Genomic DNA, 19,195 nt, shown 5'->3' with positions numbered 1-19,195 from the left:
TCTCAGTCAATCATGAAAACACCCTTGGGAGGAGAGATCCAGGAGCCCTGGGACTTACGCCTTTCTCTACCATAGGTGTGACCTTGAGCAAGTGTCATGATGTCCTGAACCCCAAATTTCCCACCTATACCATGATGATAACACTTGCCCTGTCTCCCTCATAGCTTTGTGTGTGTGAGGACCATAGAAGAATGTGTATGTGGAAGTGTTTTGAAAGTGAAGATGCGGGATTCACACTGTCAGCTGTTAGAACTTGGTAGGAACTAGTAATCAGATCCTTCACACCTGAGCAAGATCTGCAACCTTGGCTGTACAGGGGAGTCACCTGGAGAGCTCTTAGAACTCGTACACAGACTGTACCCCAGACCAGCGAAATGAAAAAAACACACATGTACACTCATGCACACACACTATACAAATATACAGTCACACACATACACACATGCACGCATACATTCACACACTCATACGTACCCATATACACACATACATACCTATACAGACACATACGCACACAGACACATACACATGGTCGACTGGTCAACATACACATACATACACATACACACACCACCGCAAACACACATACACCACACACATGCACAGCCCACACATACACACTCATGCACATGGATACCCCACACATACGCAGACATATACACATACCTTCACACATACACTCACACATGAGGTGCTTTGGCTGGAGAGAGAAGGGAGAGAAAGGGAGGAGGAGGGTCCAGGTCGGGGGAGGTCATGGCAGTGGCAGACTGTGGGTTGCTGAAGGTCAGCCTAGGGCACTGGGGCCATGGCAGAGGAGGCAGGAAGGTCCTGGAGACAGCCATTTCTTAATAGCTGGGCCTGGCCCTGCCTGTCATGGCAAAACCCAGGTATTTAAACATATTCTCGCCTGTCCCAGCTGTCAGACCCCTGAGGACACCAATCTAAGAACTCAAAGCCGCCACACACAGCTTTGGAGGCCCCGCCCCACTCTCATCACACTGCCGTGGCCCTGCAGGCCGGCCCTTCAGGGTTTGCTTGTCCTCTCTAGCACCCCTTGCTAGCTGCATGGCCCATCGTGGGCTGAGGGGGTCCCACTCACTGGATGCCAAAGGAGATGAGGGACACGCTGACCACCAGCAGGTCTAGGATGTTGAAGTAGTTCCGGCAGAAAGAGCCCTTGTGCAGGAAAGCTCCGTAAGCAGTCATCTGCAGGGAGGGACAGAGAAACACGAGTGTGAGTGGTCCTAGCCCTAGCCCAGAGACCCCTCACACCACCCCTTCCTCCCACAGCATCCCTTGGGCAAGTCCCAAGCACCATCCATGGGGAACAGGAAGGACAAAGACGGCGATATGGTGCCAAGAAAAGAGTTCTGCAACCATGCACACGACCACCCAAGAATCTCTAGCCCAGGACTTCTGGGTGGCTCCTTACACCTGCCAGGCCATGCCAGACTCTTTAGTCCTACATTCAAAGCCCTTTCAAGTAGGACCCACCATCTCACTCTAATTTCCCACTGTTCCACATCCAAGTCCAGGGTTTTGGCCCTGCAGGGTCCTTTGCTGATGCTCTCGGGCTAGGGGCGCACTTTCCTACTGCCTCTCCAAACACGTGAGTCCTTAGGCCAGCTGAGAGCACCAGACATCTGCAGGGAGTTGGGGGCGGGCATGCCCAGCAGTCCCAGTTTGCCCAGGTTTGCTTTATCATTGAAAATCCTGCATCCCAGGAAACCTCTCAGTCTTAGGCAAACTAGGCCTGAGACTGGTCACCCTGGTGCCTGGTGAGAAGTTCCACTGGTGACTCTGGCAATTAGCATACCTCCCCTTTCTGGCCTCAGAGGTGCTTATGATTGATGCCACATATTCTGAACTCAATTCTATTGTTTTGCTTCTAGACTGCATCTGGGGTTCTTCGAGGGCAAAAGCTGTGTGGTCAGAGGGGCTACGTGGCTCAGCGTCTTAGAGCACAGGCTCTTAGGCCAGGCTGCCTGGGCTGGAATCTCAGCCCTGTGGTATTTTATTTCTGTGGCCTGGAGCAAGAAACTCAATTCCCCTAGTGCCTCTGTTTCCTCATTGGAAAAATTAGGGTAAGATCTACCCTACAGGATTGTACGCATCCAGTGAGAACCTATATGTAAAATACTTAGGACTCCATCCTGCAGACAATGAGCTCCATAAAAGGGTGAGCTGTCACTGCAGCCTGGATTTGAATTCTGGATGCTTCCTGGATGAGGAAAGTTCTGTTCTCTCATCATAAAGTGAGGACACTATCCCCTGCCTTTATGAAAGCCCTTTGGAAACTTTTTAAAAGAGAACACACAAGATGACGATGACTGTTAGAGGACGTGGCCATTATTACCTTCCCCTGAGACTGGTGTAAAGCTGTGCCCTGCAGGTGCTCAACAGACTGCCTTTATAGCCTTTCCTGTTTCGCCAGCTTGCACAAGGGCCAATGGTTATCCAGGATAGGGGCTATGACAGGCAGAGGACAGGAAGCATCGACGAAAAAGAAAAATGAGGAGCTGAAGGCGCAGTAGTGGAGCAAGGCTCCCTAGTCATCTGGGGTCCATTTAATCTCTTTGGAATCAGAGCATGCCCAGGGCAGAGTGTCCGCAGAGCCATTCAAAAGCAAACACAGGGGGAAATGGGCAAAAATAGCTCTTGCAACCTAATTCTTTCCATTTATCTCTTGCAGCAGGGGGTCCCACAGGACTCAGGCACCTGTGCTGTGCAATGGTAGATTATATAAAAGATGCAAGGGAGTATCGTTCCGGAAGACCCACCATCTGGAAGGCTTGCTGCCCTGCCTCTCAGTGAAGACCTGAGACTGCCAGGGACTGGACTCAGGAGGCTCCCATAGTTCACTGAAGAGCCCTCTGTGCCTGCAGAAGGCCCAGTACTTGCCCAGCCACCTCGCTTTTAGTATTAGGAAGGTTCTGGGTCTGATCCCTTCTTACTTCTGGAACAGATCTTCTGAGGCTGCTACTGAGCTCTAACAGAACCCTCTGTGCTTGGGGGAAAACAGTCCTCAGATGGGTGGACTAACGACGCTTAGAGTGCCAACTCTGTCCTCTGGCTTTGGGCTCCTGTTTTGTCTGGGGACCCTTGAAAGGGACCAACACTTGAGCCGGTGCATGTGCGTGCAGATGGGGAACTTGCACCCAGGCAGGGCTGAGGAAGAGTGGCTGTAGAAGAAAGGGTAAATGGACATGGGGAAAATGCAGCCTTTACTTGAAAGTCATCTGTGGCATTCAGGGCATCGGGAAAATCCGGGCTCAGGTACCCAGTGCTAATTGTCCCCCTTTGATCCTTGTTTTTCTGATTGCCAGCCACCTACGTCCTGCTTTCCAATTCTACGTCACTTGGGAAGGGGCCATTGCGGAGATGCTTCCATCCTGAGGAAGGAAAGGAATGGGGTGTGGCTCGCTAGCTCTCTGCTCAACCACGGGCCAACCCCACTTCTCCAGGTAGCTCTTCTAGTTTTGAGACCTGTCTTATCGTTGGTGATTTACACTCACTGGTCCTGATTTGCCTTCTTCCTCTTTGATGTGACAGTCCCTTGCATAACTCAGGCCAACTGTCGTGCGCTTACAAGCCTTTCCTTTTTAAGGCCAAACAACTTCAGGCCCTTCCACTCTTCCTTGGGCTAAATGTCCCCCTTGGACAGCCATGGTCATCAGTGCCACGACATGACACTGGGCCTTCAGGCCAGGAAGAGGGACCCAGTGGGAAGGAGGTACAGGGACGTGTCCTGGCATCGGGGTTTCTATTCAGAAGCACACTGAGTGTAGAAGAGAGTAGGAGAGGGAGGGGATAGGAGGGGAGAAGGACCTTGCCATGCTTGCAGAGACCTTTCACTTCGGCTTGTATGGCAAGCCCGAAGGAGAAATAGCACCATTGAAATCCACTAGGGCCAGCGCTGCAGAAGAGCACTGAGAACGGGGCCTCAGAGCTTCTCTTGTCCTGGGAAAGAACTCTGGTGTCTGTGTGTCCCCCTGCATCTGAAGTCCGGGAAACAAAGCAGCTCGCCACGGAAGAGAGCTTTCGCCGCAGTGCATCTCAGTGCGGCCACGCAGCTTTGGTTACCTCTCCCGACCTCCGGGAACCAGAGCCTGGCCAGATCTACTCTCCATGAGTAGAAAAGAAAAATCTGAGCCACATACTTGGTTAGCAGGAACCAGGGATGGAAGCGAGGGGCATTTGAGTGCCCTGGGGACAAGGACACAGGGCAAGGCACACAAAAACCCATCATCTCTGGAAGTGACTGAACTGTCATGTCCATCGACAGGCTGGCCATGATGAGGGAGTCTCATCAGGGAAGGAAAGGCCTGCAGCTGGCGGTGGCATCAATCAGGTGTGACGTCAGCTTGCATCGGCCACAGCGATAGGATGACAAGGGAGCCTGGACTCCTTGGGAGGGGGAGTCCCAGGCCAGTCTCCCAGGAAGAAGCTAAAGCTGAAGCATGGACTTCAGAGCCTTAGTCCTTCTGTTTAGGGAAAGGGTAGAATCTTCTCCCTTGCTCGGAGAGGAGCACATGTTCCTTGAGGTCATGGAACTCACACCCTGACTCTCAGATGAACTAGCTTGGCCATGTGGTGGTTTCCGGACTCAGAAACACACCAGAAACATGGAGAAATACCCTTTCTCTCATCCCAGTGTTTATCAGAGGTGGGCTTTGCCTGTTCTGAGGGCAGCAATGTTGTAGCAGTTCCCGTAGCAGAACTGAGCTGGGTCAGCAGCAACCAAGGGCTGGGGCCTGTGTGCCCAGGTTCCTTTAGCACCTGCTCTCACCCTGCTGAACTCAGTTCTCCAGCACAATTCTCCCTCCCCCGCGCTCAGGGCAAGGGACACTGTGACAAAGCTTTGCAGCAGGTGACTGAGGGGTTGGCAGTAGTCTACAGCTGCCTGTGGGAGGCCCTCAGCTGGGAGACCAACTCCACATCTCACACTAGGCCTGTGATCACTGTTACGTGGCCCCAACCCCAGCTTAGACTCAATGTCTGCTGCAAATACAGAGGAAGGTGCTAACGACAAATGGACATCCAAAGAGAGCAGCCGAAATGATTCTTCCATGCCCAGGAGGTTCCCCACTTTCAGAGACTATGCAGGAGGAGGGAAGGAGAGTCCTACGAGGGCTCAGGTATCAATTAACCGGAGCTGGTGTGTGTGGGCATGTGTGTCGGGCACTGCTGATGGCTGCAGCCCAAACCAATGAAATGGCAGCCTCAATGCTGGCACAGCCAACATGTGTCACTTCCAAACCACGGACTGCTTAGGGGTGGCTGGAGGGAGGGGCTGCAGTGGGGTGGGCTGCTCCTGGCTTCTGAGTCTGGGCAAAGTGCATCACACAAAGCGAGGGGCACTCATTTTTCCAATTTCAGGCTTGGGAGTTAAAAAAGAGAGAGTGAAAGAAACAGTAAAGAGAAAAGAGCCAGCCAGACAGAGCAGAGACAGACAAAGAAAGAGACAAAGGATGCATTGCCCAGGTTGCATTACCTTAAGGATAATTTCTAATGTAAAGATACTAGTGAAGACATAGTCTGCATTGCCTAGGATCTGAAAAATAAGCATAATTGGATTAGTGGCTCTGAGAGTGAACCCAACACCAACAGGAAGGAGCACGTGTGTTAGGACAGACAGCAGCAGAGAGCTGGTGCTGGCGCAAGGGGCTCAGGAGGAGCAGAGGGGGATGGGGGCTTTACCTTCAGAGCAATTTCAATGGTGAAAATGGTGGTAAAAACAATATCAAAATAAAACAGAATCTGCAAAACAAAAAGGAACAGGGTGGGGATGGGAATGAGGAAGGGAGAAAAGCAGGATGGGAGGAGAGGTCGGTGGATGTTCACCAGAAAAGGGGCCACACTTCAAAATGAGATGCATGGCGCTTGAGCCTTTGTGCAGGGACACAGATGGACATGGGCGTGAGCGGCACACACACAGCGATCCTGAGGCAGGGATAGCCTCAGGCAGCACAGCGGCTTCCCTTGAAGCCCCCAGACAAGCGAGGTGAGCTTCCAGGGCAGGCCTCAGCTGGTACTGGATCTGAGCAGAATCTGGTTGGATGCTTTTCCCATTAATCCAATTTACTTACAAACCCAAATTGGACCACTGCGATGCTTGTCAAAAGGACAGAGAATGGGGTTTGTCTTTTTGCAGGGAGATTCAAAATGCTTTACTCACGTTGGTGGGACTGAGCTGGCCAGCTTCCTGTGTTGGTGGAAATCTATTCCTGGGTTACGTCCTCTGGGGCAAGGGAGGTGCATCCCTCAGGTGAGGTCTGCACAGGCTGAGGACCGGCTCCAGGATTGCGTACTTTATTATATCTCAGGTGATGGATCAGGGGTGGGGCCAACACCTGCTAACCTCAGTAAGACAGCCCCAGACCCAGCAGGTCCCAGGGCTGCAGAGTGGTTTGACATGGGTATGGCTTTAGACGAGTGGGCTCTCTTCAGGCCCACTTGGTTGGGACTTGACAAAGTTTTGAGATACAGCAGTTCTTAAACTGGCCTTTAATGTTGTTCACCAGAGCCTTGGGTGGGTCCTCACATTTGGTTCCCCTCTACAGAAGGCACCAAGACTCTCTTTTAGGTAAGGTCAGGCTTATCAGTGGCACCTGTTTGCCAATGTTCCCCTTCTGGTCGGAGTACACTGAGAGCAGGGCAGGGCCTGTAGTCAGCAGCCACATTTCCCCAAGTTTGCAGGGAACTAGAGCTTCCTGGGGAACATCCGCAGGCAATGAAAGTCCCGACCTTTGCCAATTATCAAACCAGCCCAAGCATTTGGGTACATTCTCTCTTACTTGCATGTGGTCCTAAGTTGGTTTTCTGTCAAAGCCCTACTCTCTTAATGAAATGTTAGTTGTGGATCTGATTCTGACATCTAGAACTGGGCTGCTGATTGAACAATGATGTCAGCTTCAGAAGCTGTGGGCCTGGCACAGCCCCAGGGGTAAGGAGTGCAGAAGACACAGGCAATGCATACATGGTTCCTGAAGGAGGTGTGCTGGACCGGGTCCTCAGCAGCCAGGGAAATGCTGCTGAGCAGAATGAAGAAGAGGATCAGGTTGGTGAAGATCGTGTCATTGACAATGCGGTGGCACTGGAGGCGAAACCTGTATGGGAGGGGGGACAGGAGGAGAGACAAGTCAAGGCAGACAAGGGGAGCAGCAGGCGGCTCTTGGGAGTCCCTTTCCTCAGCTCTTTCTAGCAGCTGGCAACAGGCGCTTGTTGGCTTGAAGTGACCTCTTCATTCTGAAGTCTTACTGCTGCTTATGACGGCAGCAATGACAACCCCTCACCCCCATGGCGCACATATCACCTTTGACATTTTGGAAGGTTACATCTGAGACCTTGGGGACTCTCTGAATTTCCAAATCCTGCTCTGACATTAACAACTGGCTTTTGTTTGGGGACTTATTTTCCCTATCATTGAAAACAAGTCGTTTTATGCCATCTACTCTGTGCTTCCGCACAGGGAACTACAGGACTCCCTGGAGCTGGGTATTGTGGGGAACACTCCCGTGTGAGACCCCTAAAAGGCGTGAGTCTCACTATACGGTGAGTTTGATCCCAAACACAGTTTCCTACTGGAGGCAGTCGAGCTATCCGGAAATATAGGAACTGAAAGATGAATGATCGGTTTCTAATATCAACCACAATATCGTTTGGGCCTAAAACTATGCGTTGCTGCTATGCCGAGTAACCCCCTACCAGCAACCAGTTCCTGCTTTTAACCTTTTTATGAGTTTAAGAATAAGTTTTAACCTTTACTTACCTAACTGCCTTGTACCCTAGATAATGGTTTAACTGTTGATATTTGCAAAGCAAAATGCCACCATAAGGGATGGCTTTGATTCCTGACTCAGAGATTCCTGAATGGGGAAGTTGAGTTAAGTTGAGTCAGGAGTAGACAAAGGAGAATCTGATTAAAAGATATTCTGATGAGCAAAACCAAAAAACCTTTTCACATCTCAGTTCTAAAACAAGGTCAAACCAGAGATACCTGCAGCCAGGAGGAATGATGTTTGGATGTAAACAAGCCTTGTGAACAATGTTTGGATATAAACAAGCCTTGTGAACAATGTTTGGAGATAAACAAGTCTGTGAATAATGTTTGGATATAAACAAGCTTTGTGAATAATGTTTGGATGCAAACAAACTTCTTGATTGTAGAAAATTTTGTTACTTTTTACAACCATTGATCGCATATCTGACTTCTCTATTGTATAGGCCATGTGAGGCATACATTTACATTCCTCTTACTATGACGTAAACCAAAGCCAAGAAAGTGTATTTATTCCTGGCCTTTGAAAAATAAAATTTGCTGTTTCGGCACGGCCTATCAGCCCTCCAGACGCCTCGCTTTCTCTCTGTCTTTATTAATTTTCCAGGCGCACTCCCTCTTCCAGGTATTGGGACCCTCTTGCAGGTCGAGAGACCCCCGGGCAGACGTGCCTACCCGTCCCGGACGGTCCACGACAGGGTATACCAAGAAGCCAGCCAAGCCGACTCTCTGTGGGTGATCTGCTCCTGTGTGTAAGTCACTTCCATGGCCTGGCACGATTATTCAATTGAACTTCTAGGCACCCAGTGACAGTACCAAAAATTCTAGATTCCTCAATGCCAAAGTGTCTTGTAATCATCTCATCTTGACAACAGTGTAGGAAGGAAGGTATGGGTGTCATCATCTACATTTCATAGATAAGAACACCGAAACCCAAGTAGGAGAGGCTTGCCCAGAAACACAGCCTTAGTGTGGGGGAGTCAGGGCTTCAACACAGGCCTTCAGACTTCTGCTGCAGGCATTATGGTTGACTAAATGCTCTAAGAAGCCCTCCTGCTGCAGAAGCACTAAACCCTCGAAGGGTCAAACTCTCTGAGAAAATTCTGGCTCATGAGAGTTTGGAGATGTCTTCAAGAATCTTCTGGTTCAAACCAACAACCCCTCCCACAAACCGCCAGGGAGCTGAGGCTATATATGGAGAGCCAGGAAGGCAGAGCTGCCAGAGGATGGGAGCCAATAACCGTGGTGTCACGGAACTGCAGGTTAAGACAAGCTTAAGGTGGGGCAAGGAAGCCTGGGACTCAGGCTAAGCCAACACCCCTTGGGGCATCTGAAAGTCTCCCCAGTCCTACTTGAGGTCCTCAGGACTCTCACAAATGAAGAGGAAGTGTTGGGGTCACAATCAAAGATCATCAGACACCACACACACGAAAGGACCAGCCACTAAGATGAGAAATCAGAAGAAACACCAGATAAGTGATTTAGACCCCAAAGCCTGGGGGTACTGGAAATATTAGATATAGACTATCAAAAAAATACATTTGAAATATTAATGAAATAAAAGACTAAATCACAAAGATGAAAAATCAATAGAAACCATTAGATTTAGAGTGATGGATCTGGAAAATGAAGCAACAATTGGAACTGACCGAAATAAAAACATACAATGGTCAAGATAAAAAATTGGTTTAAACAGTAATATAGATTAAGTTGAAAATAGATTTAAGAAACTGGAAGATATAGCTGAAGAAATTTCCTAGGATACAGAAAGACAAGGAGATGAAAGACATGTAAGACCCTCTAAGAGGTAGGGAGGACAGAATGAAAAGGTCTAACTGATGTCCAATTGGACTATCAGAAGGAAGAAATACAGAATTAAAGAGAAGCAGTGTTTAAAGATTATTGCTGCACATTTTCAATAACTGAATAAAAATCTAAATCCATAGGCTTAGGAAGCACAATCTATTCTAAGCAAGACAAATGGAAAGAAATCCACATCTCGACAAATGGTAGTACATCTGTACAACCACAAAGGCAACAGAATATGTTAAAAGCAGCTACAAAGAAAGGTTAGGTTACTCACAAAGGAATCACAGTTGGAATGACAGCTGACTTTACAGTAGAATAACACCTTTCTTGTGCTGCAAGACAAACCTGTCTATCTAAAATGAGGTACACAGCAAAACTATCTTTCAAGAGCAGGAAGTGAAAACAGTTATAGATAAGTAGAGGTCAAGTGAATTCGTCATTATGGAACTATAGGAACTTCTAAAGAATGTACTTTAGGAAGAAAAAAAATGTTTGCAAGAAGATGGACTGAAATGAGCAAAAAAATGGTGAACAAATAAAATGGCAAGGTGTACATAAACCCAAACACACACTATCTATATAATAATAAGACTCACTAACTTGTTGGGTTAAGTATGAAAGTTGGACTAAAATACTAATGACAATTGCATGTAAGTAAGGAGATGAGTGAGTTAAAATATTCTAAGGTCAATCTAATGGACAGGAAGAGGTTCTTGATAGTGTTTAACATCACATAATCACTCAAGGAATGGAAGTAGAGTTTAAACATTTAAAAAGTGGAGAGAGAAATAAACACAGGTCTTCTGATTCAAAATCCAGGACTCTTCCCTATATCAGTGTCTATTTATATAATTTGCAGGGAGCTGGGAGAGTCTCAGGCTCCATTCAGCGGTTCAGGTAAAATACAGGAAACCGTTGGGCTGCTACTAGAGAGAGCGGGACCCCACCTTCCACACCATTGCCGCACACCTGTTGTTAGAGCTGAAGATGAAAAATGCGCTGGCTTCTGGCATGGGCACTGCCTTTTCCTTAAGGTGAAGCTCAGAGAGTGGTCGTGGGCGAGGGCCGACAGGCATCTCTGGCTCTTCCTCATCATCTTCTCCTGTAAGAAGAACAGCACCATTCTAAATAACTCCAGCACTCCCACTTATTTTACCACTTTCAGAGACCTTCCTACTGGCAGACATCACTGTGGCTCTGAAAATGTAGGGTACTAACTAAGGCAGATATTCTGCTGTCTCCCTGTGGGTGCTGCTGCAGCTCATCTCTGCTGGAAAAGACTTACCTGGCAGTGCACAGTAAGGGGGATTGCAAGTAGGGTCACCAACTTGTCCTGGTTTTAAAACCAAAATTCCCTCATCCCAGGAACCCCCCTAGTCTTGGGCAAACTGGGGTGGTTGTCACTCTAGTTGTAAGGCATGAGAAAAGGTGACCAGGTAGGATCGGGTACTGCCAGGGGTTACTCAGGCGGCAGGTGGGGGAAAGGGTGTGGCTTAGTTGGCTTGTGGAATCCCTTGCAAATAACCCCACCCTTGGAAGTTCCAGGAATTGAAAAACCAACACTTTCCCGATTTCTGAAACTTAAAAAAAAAAAAAAAAAGAAGTGCTGTTGAGATAACAGGACAATACTATTGACCACAACAGGCCCTTCATGCAAAGGTTTAGACACTGACGCCAGTTAAGTGCCACTGTGCTCCCGGCCAGTGGCCACATTCAATGTGGACCAAAGTCAAACAGCTTACTCCTGCGCTTGCAGGCACAATGCCCATGGGAGCAAGCACTGAACACCCTGTGCTAGGCAAATGTGTTTAAGATGCTCAGAAGGGAAAGTAACAACATGGGAGTGAAGAGCAGTCTGTCCAGCCAATCTCCTGGATCACAATCCTGGCTGTTTCTTTCTAGCTGTGTACATTTTATTGAGTCTCTCTGCACCCCAGTTTCCCCACGTAAGGTGGAATAACAGTAGTCCATCTATACTTCAGAATGGTGCCTGGCACTTAGCAGCTGCTATGTAAGTAAGTGTTTGTTGATTACAACCTCTATCCACGGGAGAGGCCTGAAGCCTGTAAATTAGTGCTCAGCGTTTTTCCCAGTCAGATCCTTACCGCCTATTATTCCCTAACAAACTGTCCACTCACATCAAACTATATTCTGAACACTTCACTGCAGCAGGTTGAACAGTTTCCCCCACAAACTCATGTCTACCTAGAACTTCGCAATGTGACCTTATTTGGGCATGGGACCTTTGCAGATGTAATTGGTTATGATGAAGTTTATTCTAGGCTAGGATGGGCCCTAAATCTAACGACTAGCCATGTGTGGCAATGCGTTCCTATAATCCCAGCTACTCGGGAGGCTGAGGAAGGAGAATGACTTGAGCCCAGGTTGCAGTGAGCCAAGATCTCACCACTGCACTCCAGCCTGGATGACAGGGAGACTCTGTCTCAAGAAAATAAATAAATAAAATAAAATTAAAAAAAAAATGACTGTTATCCTTATAAGGAGAGATACAGAAACACAAAAACACACTTAGGGAAGAGGGCCATGTGAAGACAGAGGCAGACTTAGGAGGGATGCGCCTACAAGCCAAGGACTGCCGGCAAGCACAGAAGTTAGGAGAGGCAAGTGAGGATTCTTCCCAAGAGCCTTTCAGAAGGCACTTAGCCCTGTGGACTCCTTGATTTAGGACTTCCAGCCTCTAGAACTGTGAAAGGATGTATTTCTGCTGTTTAAGCTACCCAGCATGTGGTCACTGGTTACGGCAGCCCTAGCGAGCTGCCACGCTCACTGTGTGCCCTGTCCTTCCTCATGTTCTCTCCCTGTTTGAGCTGCTCTTCATCTCCCAGAGAAGAGCAGAGCACATGCAGACCCCCAGTGCCGGACAGCATCCTCCACCCAGCTTTCCTGAGTACTTGCGCTCCAGGGAATGACCTTCCTGTGAATCCCCGCAGTACCTTCTGCCTCCAGTGCCTTCATGACTGATTTTAAATGTCTGTCCTTTCTCTCTATGTACTGAAAACCCTGGAAGGAAAAGCCATGCCTGGCACTAGATGCCTTTATTTCTTGATAATGACTGAACTTCCATACCCTTTAGAACAGGCGTCCCCAGACTTTTTACACAGGGGGCCAGTTCACTGTCCCTCAGACCGTTGGAGGGCCGCCACATACTGTGCTCCTCTCACTGACCACCAATGAAAGAGATGCTCCTTCCTGAAGTGTGGCGGGGGCCAGATAAATGGCCTCAGGGGGCCGCATGTGGCCCGCGGGGCAGGCTGTAGTTTGGGGACGCCTGCTTTAGAAGGAAGGGGACTTTGCATAAGACCAAGGTGAAGGGAATACTAGTCTGGCTGGAAAAAGATAGTTATGGGACGCTCATCTCACGGATGCAGCCATGCCTCTCCATGTTCTCCCTCTTCTGGTTCAAATGAAGCCAGGTACTGCAAAGAAAAAAATGCCTGGCACAGAAAGCAATTCTTTATCAGGCAAAACACATTCAAGCATTTAGGGACCCAAGGCTTTTTTGGAGGACCAGCAGCACACAGGCATCAATCAGATTCTTTCTCTTGGGTAATTAGAGCTGACCAGCAAGACAATTAATATTTTTTTTTCAGCAGAAGAGAGACCCCAAATGAAAGCTGACTACACGCCAAAAGTTGGAGCTCTTGTGACACCCAACCCTTGGTATGTAAAAAGAAAGCCTTCTACTTAAAGTAGAATGAGTAAAACCAGAATTGGCCTAAATCATGATATCTACAAGTGAGATTTAATTGAGAAGGATCTTAAATTCCTGCCTAGGTGTTCGTATTCTTCTCAGTTTTGCCCAAAACGACCCAGCACTTTCTTCTTTGTGATAATTTGGTAATAGGTAATTTTATGCTTATTTTAATCTTTTGAGTTTATAGAAACCCATATTTACTATAGCTTTGTGCCATTTGGAGTTCCTAATGGAAAACAGTGCAGGCTCTTCCATCTGCATGAGCTCCCTTCCTGTTTACGAAGCTCTGCGCTGAGCTCCATTCCTGGGGAGAAGCAAGTTAGCTGGTCCACGCAGACACACAGCAGCGGAGCTTCAGGCACAGTGCTTGAGAGGAAACGGTTTCTGAAGGACAAACTCAGATGTGAAAAGGGACATAACGTTGACAGCATGTGATGCTTAGCAGGTATTATGGAAGAGGCAGGAGGCTGACAGATCAGGAAAAGCCAGGCAAGGCTCCTTTTGGGGTTGGCAAATGAGCCACCTAGACTCCTACTCTCTAATGCCAGTAGAATACATCAGGGGTCTTTCTTTCTTGTTTTGTTCTTGGAGGTTTGGAAAAAGCAAGGAAAGTGATGCTCTGCTGCACTCTGGAGTTGCTGCTGCCTTCCAGAAGGCAGGTCAGAGGATTCAAAAGTAAAACCAGGGTGGCACTCAAAGCCCCATCCTTGGTCCTTGGGAAGCCTTGCTCCTCTCCATTCGATGCTCATCCCTATTCGACACTCATCCTCATCTCTGTGATTTTGCTCTTGGCCACATAAAGTAAAGGCATTTGTAAGACCTAGTGCTTACAGAGTATTGAGTCCAAGGCTGAGAACACAAAGCCGTGGCTCTTGTCCTCAAGGAGCTTAGTTTCTAGCAGGGCACAAGAGTCTGCTACTAGCTGAAGGGAGTGCACGGTTGGTAAGGGCCAGATACCCAGAGCAGGGCCTTGGGGCACCAGGAGCACAGGTGGTGGATACAGTTTCTGCATTGGGGACCTTCTCTTTACTGGCTCAATTAGAAAACCTCAGAGTCACCCCCCATTCCTCTTTTTCTCTCCAACATCTAAGCAATGAATAAATCCTGTTGGTTTGCAAAATGTACCCCTGACCCCCTTCTGCATCTCCAGCACTGTTCCTTGCCCAAACTGCCATCCTCTCTGCCTGGCTGCTGTACGAGTATCCTCCCTGCCCCAGTTCTGCTCTCGACCACCACCACCCTTTAACCACAGAACACCCAGAGGGAATCTCTGAAAGGGAGAGTCGGACATTGGGTTAGGGCCTCCTCTGCTCAGACGTTCTGGTGGCCCTCCAGGGCACTGGATCAGACCCAGTCTCCCACATGGCCCTGTGCCTTCTGCCCTGCCCTCCTGTCCTGCCCCGGCCTCCTGCCTCAGGGCACTATCCCTTGGTTCTCTCTGCTTCAGGCACACTGGCCCTCTTTGGAGTCCCCACAGCCAACTGCAACCCCCTGTAAGAGACTCAGCACTCAGGCCCTCCACCTAGAGAGCTCTTTGCTCTGATTCCATGTCTAGTTCCTTTGAATCATTCAGGCTCCAGTCAAATGCTGTATCCTCAGAGAAGCCTTTGCTGACCACACAGTCGAAGCAGCCTGGTCCCCAAGTCACCCCTAACACAATCCTTGATTTTACTATCTTCACATTGTGTGATGTCACCTTTTTGGTTGGTTTGCCTGCCGCCTGTCTCCCCACTGATATGTCAGCTCCGGGAGGGCGGGGGTCTTCCCTGTCCATCCAGCACAGGAACTCCCATGCCCCTGTACTTAGCACAGTTCCTGGCACACAGTAAGTGCTTCATGAGTAGTTCATTAATATCTCCAAGGTTTCTCCCAACTCTCAGCATCTCTGACTATTGTACAATCCTGCAAAAATTCCTCCGGACTCTCCAACCTCCCGATTCAAAGCTCAGTCAAGACCACCCTTCTGTATGAAGCCCCCAGATTCCACAGCTCATGGCTCTCCTTGTCAGCGAACCCCTTGCAACAGTGAAAGCCTCCCCTACCACAGGTGGTGCTGACTGCTCAGGGTCTGCTGGCCCCCATTTCTTTTTAACGTGTACCTGTCAACTTTAAGTCCTCAGTGGCTCTTGCAACCATCTACATGCTCACTCAAATACATTAATAAATTAAACAAAAGTAGAATTAGCTTCCACTCATTTGGGCACAATGCTTTTCTTTCCAGTGAGTTGGGATTTTTCTCTATAATTAGAGTATGCCAATCTGGGAGGCTGAAACCAGCTGGCAAGCTTTTCAGATGAAACAGAGGGAAGGATTCTAGGGCCACGGCTGGCCTCAATGGCCCCCGGTTGAATTAGAAACAGGCCCCTCCTCTGAGAGTTCATGGTCATGTGAGGGCACCTGAAGCAGCAGCCAGCAGAGGGCACTCTGGAGTCCAGCTCCCGCTTGGCCCCTCTGATACATGGCTTTGGGTGCAACCTGGACAGCCTAAGAGGGAGGGGGAGGACAGGGGGTGAGCCTAGGACAGAGGGCGAGAGAGAGATGGGGAGGTGGCAGGAGAGCATGGCAGTGTGCTCCTGTGCACTGGCCCTTCCTTCTAGCAGTGCGACTGAAGGCAGAGCAGGAGGGGCCTAAGTGGCACCTGCATGAACCGGGCACGGTAGGGGGCAGAGGCCTAGAAGGGGCAGAGGTCGAGAGCACCATGATAGATCAGGCTGTTTGCCATTCATGGTTCAGAAGAAAGAGAAGCAGGAGGGAAGCAGAGATTGACCAGAATGGAAACAGGTCACGTGATCATCAGAGGCGTCTCTGGGAACTTCTGCTGCCCCTGGCACTAAAGGATCCAAGAGCTGACTTCGGAGGCAGGGAAGGGAGGAAATGGGAAGGCGGGAAGAGCTGGGAGACACAGGCTGACCTAGCCTTTGGGGGTAGGGCAATGTGTGGAGCCAACGGCTTTAAAAGCATGCTGCCCTTTAGATCTCCTGGATGAGGACCGGGAGACCGGGGATAGGGCACAAATGGGCATGCTTGGGGCTGGCTTCACAGGCCAGAGTGATGGCTGGTGTGTGTGGTGGGGCAGTCGGGGCAGCCTTAGGTCTCAACACAAAAGTAGAGATGCATGCAACCAACAGAAATGATGGGGGTGGGCCATCTGCTCACAGGCCTCAAGAGTCCTGAGGCCTCAGCAGAGGCTGGGAAGAGCTTTTCAGCTGGGAAGCGTTAAGCATCCCCCCAGGTCCCCAGAGCCGCCAGTAGCTACAGCTAGGATGGCCGACCCGGTGTCAATATCCTCATTAGCCCTTATTTTCCTCAACATTCTTCTCTTTCATTTCATTAGAGCAACGGAGAAGAGAAAAGCCATGAGTACAGTATTGAGAATAATAGAATTTCAGATTCTTGTTGAAGATGCAAGAGGTGTACCTGCTCTACAGGCCTGACTGCAGCTGGGTGCCTGTGTGAAAAGACCCTCGTATCAGATCTGCCCTGCTGTGTGTGCAGGGAGGCCCATCCTGGAGGCTGGCCTCATGGCCCTAAGGAATTTGTTTTATTAATTGTCTTTTGTTTTAAACCTTAAAGATTTACGCATGAGTAGAGTCTTACGTAGTAAAGCTCATATATATACATATTCCCAGCTTCAACAATTTTGGACATTTTGCTTGTCTTGTTCCATTTATCTTCTCTGTCCCATTTTTTTTGTTGTTGGAGTATTTAAAAAGCAGAGCAACTCGTAAACATTTTAGACTCTGGCCATAAATACTTCAGCGGTTTAGAAACAGAACTACAAAATATTATACCAACAAGATTAACAAAACCACTTTAAATCATTTAGTTTGTTCAATTTCCCCCACTTACCTCTAAAATGTCATTTTAAAGTGTATTTGTTGCTTCAGGATCAAGACAAGATCCTCCCATTGCATTTATTCAATAATTCCAGTACATTGTTGAAATTCCCTGAAAGTTTCGCCCTAGAAGGGTTTTTAAGAACTTCAAAGACTTAATGCATGTACATGGAAACTCCCTGTTCTTTCTCTCCAAGCTCCAGGAAACCACATCCTATTCCCTTGCAGAAGGAGGGGAATGAGGATGGTGTGATCCCAGGGAGTCTGGTTCCCAAAGACAACAGAAGATGCCTGCAAGTGTTCTTAGCAGAGAACCAATGGAGGGAAAGCAAAAGGGAAACCTAGCTTTGCTCACAAACGTAGAAAGGTCTCAGCCACCTAACTTGGTGAACAGCACAAATATAGCCTACCCTACAGGAACAAGGAAATGTCAGTAAAGTCAACAGTCACTTGATGGCATGTTATTGACTTCAAACTGGTAACTGGTGATCGTATCTGCAATTTTAGGTCAGAGGAAGGCAAGCCCAGAGCTTGGACAGGGTATGGGATTTCAGGGAGCTGGGAAGTGAAGCCTGGAGGGAGGACCTCTGACCTCTGACATTAAAGCCCTTGAGAAGCCAACTGCCTGTCTATTTATGTATCACATAGAAGCGCAAGGAGATGGAGTCAGTAAGATCTCCTTCTACAGAGACCTGAAATCATTTCCTAAAGCAACAAGTTGGACATCTGTGGTGGCAGCTGTCCCTGCACTCGGCACTGCCTCCTGACTAAGGGCAAGGCAGATTTGGGATTTACTATTAATATTAAGTGAGCATAATGTTGCAACATATGCCATACTAATACATCCTATAAATTAATAACGATTTTACAATCTGTAATGTAACAAAAATTTAAATGTATACAGAATCCTGCTTGGAAAGGACACAAAAGGACTGCTCAAATGTGATCTCATTATGAGGAAACCAGAAACAAAGCTGTCTCCCAGATGCTGACTGACGGTGCTTAAATATGGAGATAGAAGACACTTAGCAGCGTAAGACGCTTATAGAGGGACACTGGAACCATGGTTCCTAATACATGGCCATTTCCACGTGGCTTTAGAATTTAGATCTCTGTCCCCAACCTCCCAATCCCAGGTTAGGCAGTGGGACTGGTACCTGTAGTTTCTGGGTTGGGGTAGGGGCTCTTATCCTCATTTTCATTGGGCTGGAGGTCATCCATGTTGATCTAGGCAGTCACAGGGAAGAAGGAGGAAGAATTCAGTTAGATATTTTCCACCAGTTAAGAGGCTTGCAGTAGCCTTGAAGTCTCATTTTAGTCAGTGACTTAGCTCAAAAAGTTGTCCTTGTCACTTTGCACATCCCCTTCAGGACACCAGGGGACGGCTGGGACCCAGCCCATCTGCCTTCTCTTCCCTGTCCCAGCTCTCCTGTCCATCCCCACTGGCTTTCTTTCCACTGGGTGTCTTTCTTTCTCTCCTCTTCTCCATGGGGGTCTGGCCTGGGAAGGCTGTGGCCCTCTCTCCCCAGCACCGGCCTTACAGCTCCAGGAAAGAGACAGCTCCTCACCTTGGTGGTGGGTGGAGACTCCCCGTCAGCTGTGATGGATTTCAGCTCAATCTTCTCCTCCTTGGATTCCTCCGCTGCTGGCTTCTCCACCACCTCTTGTTTCTTCTCTGGGCTGGCAGTCCTGGCCAGTCAGCAGCAGAAAAAAATAAATGGTTGTTTACTGGAGTGATAGGGAACAGTGTGGGAGGGAACCACCCTGTGGCCTGTGGGAGCCAGCGGGGGCAGATCCCCTGGGTCTGTATCCATCTTCCTTTCTCCAGGGCACCTCTCATGTGCAGCTCCGTCCCAAGCGCTACGGGGCTGAGCCACACCTGCTCTGCCTGGCACACAGTTGGCCTCTTGCAGCTCCAGAGATGCCTGGGTCACGAAAGCAGAGAAGGATGGTGGATCTCATCTAGGATTGGCTCCTGGAGGAGCTCTGCTCGGGGCCTGGCAGCTGTGTGGCTTACAACTGTCCCAACTAGACAATGATAGGATAGAACACAGG

At 48.8% G+C, this 19,195-nt stretch overlaps 1 protein-coding gene across 50 annotated transcripts in view; it reads right to left on the bottom strand.

The window, feature by feature from the left end:
- CACNA1C (calcium voltage-gated channel subunit alpha1 C) overlaps positions 1-19,195 on the bottom strand; it is a 709,163-nt gene that overhangs the window by 90,895 nt on the left and 599,073 nt on the right. For 33 of the 50 annotated variants that reach the window (XM_074403341.1, XM_074403338.1, XM_074403346.1 and 30 more), the window contains 6 exons: positions 18,709-18,829; positions 18,298-18,367; positions 10,559-10,691; positions 6,980-7,109; positions 5,701-5,760; positions 1,100-1,206 (listed from right to left, as the gene is read on the bottom strand). In XM_074403341.1, the coding sequence (XP_074259442.1) occupies positions 1,100-1,206; positions 5,701-5,760; positions 6,980-7,109; positions 10,559-10,691; positions 18,298-18,367; positions 18,709-18,829 (621 nt within the window). Of the gene's footprint in view, positions 1-1,099; positions 1,207-5,494; positions 5,555-5,700; positions 5,761-6,979; positions 7,110-10,558; positions 10,692-18,297; positions 18,368-18,708; positions 18,830-19,195 lie in introns of all 50 variants that reach the window. The other 17 variants (XM_074403342.1, XM_074403340.1, XM_074403353.1 and 14 more) reach the window with 2 other exon arrangements.

The sequence above is a fragment of the Saimiri boliviensis genome, chromosome 7 (genome assembly GCF_048565385.1).
Source record: "Saimiri boliviensis isolate mSaiBol1 chromosome 7, mSaiBol1.pri, whole genome shotgun sequence".
NCBI classification, from domain to species: Eukaryota; Metazoa; Chordata; class Mammalia; order Primates; family Cebidae; genus Saimiri; species Saimiri boliviensis.
The sequence above is the reverse complement of the archived record's forward strand: the minus strand, read 5'-3'. Positions and strand labels throughout refer to the sequence as shown.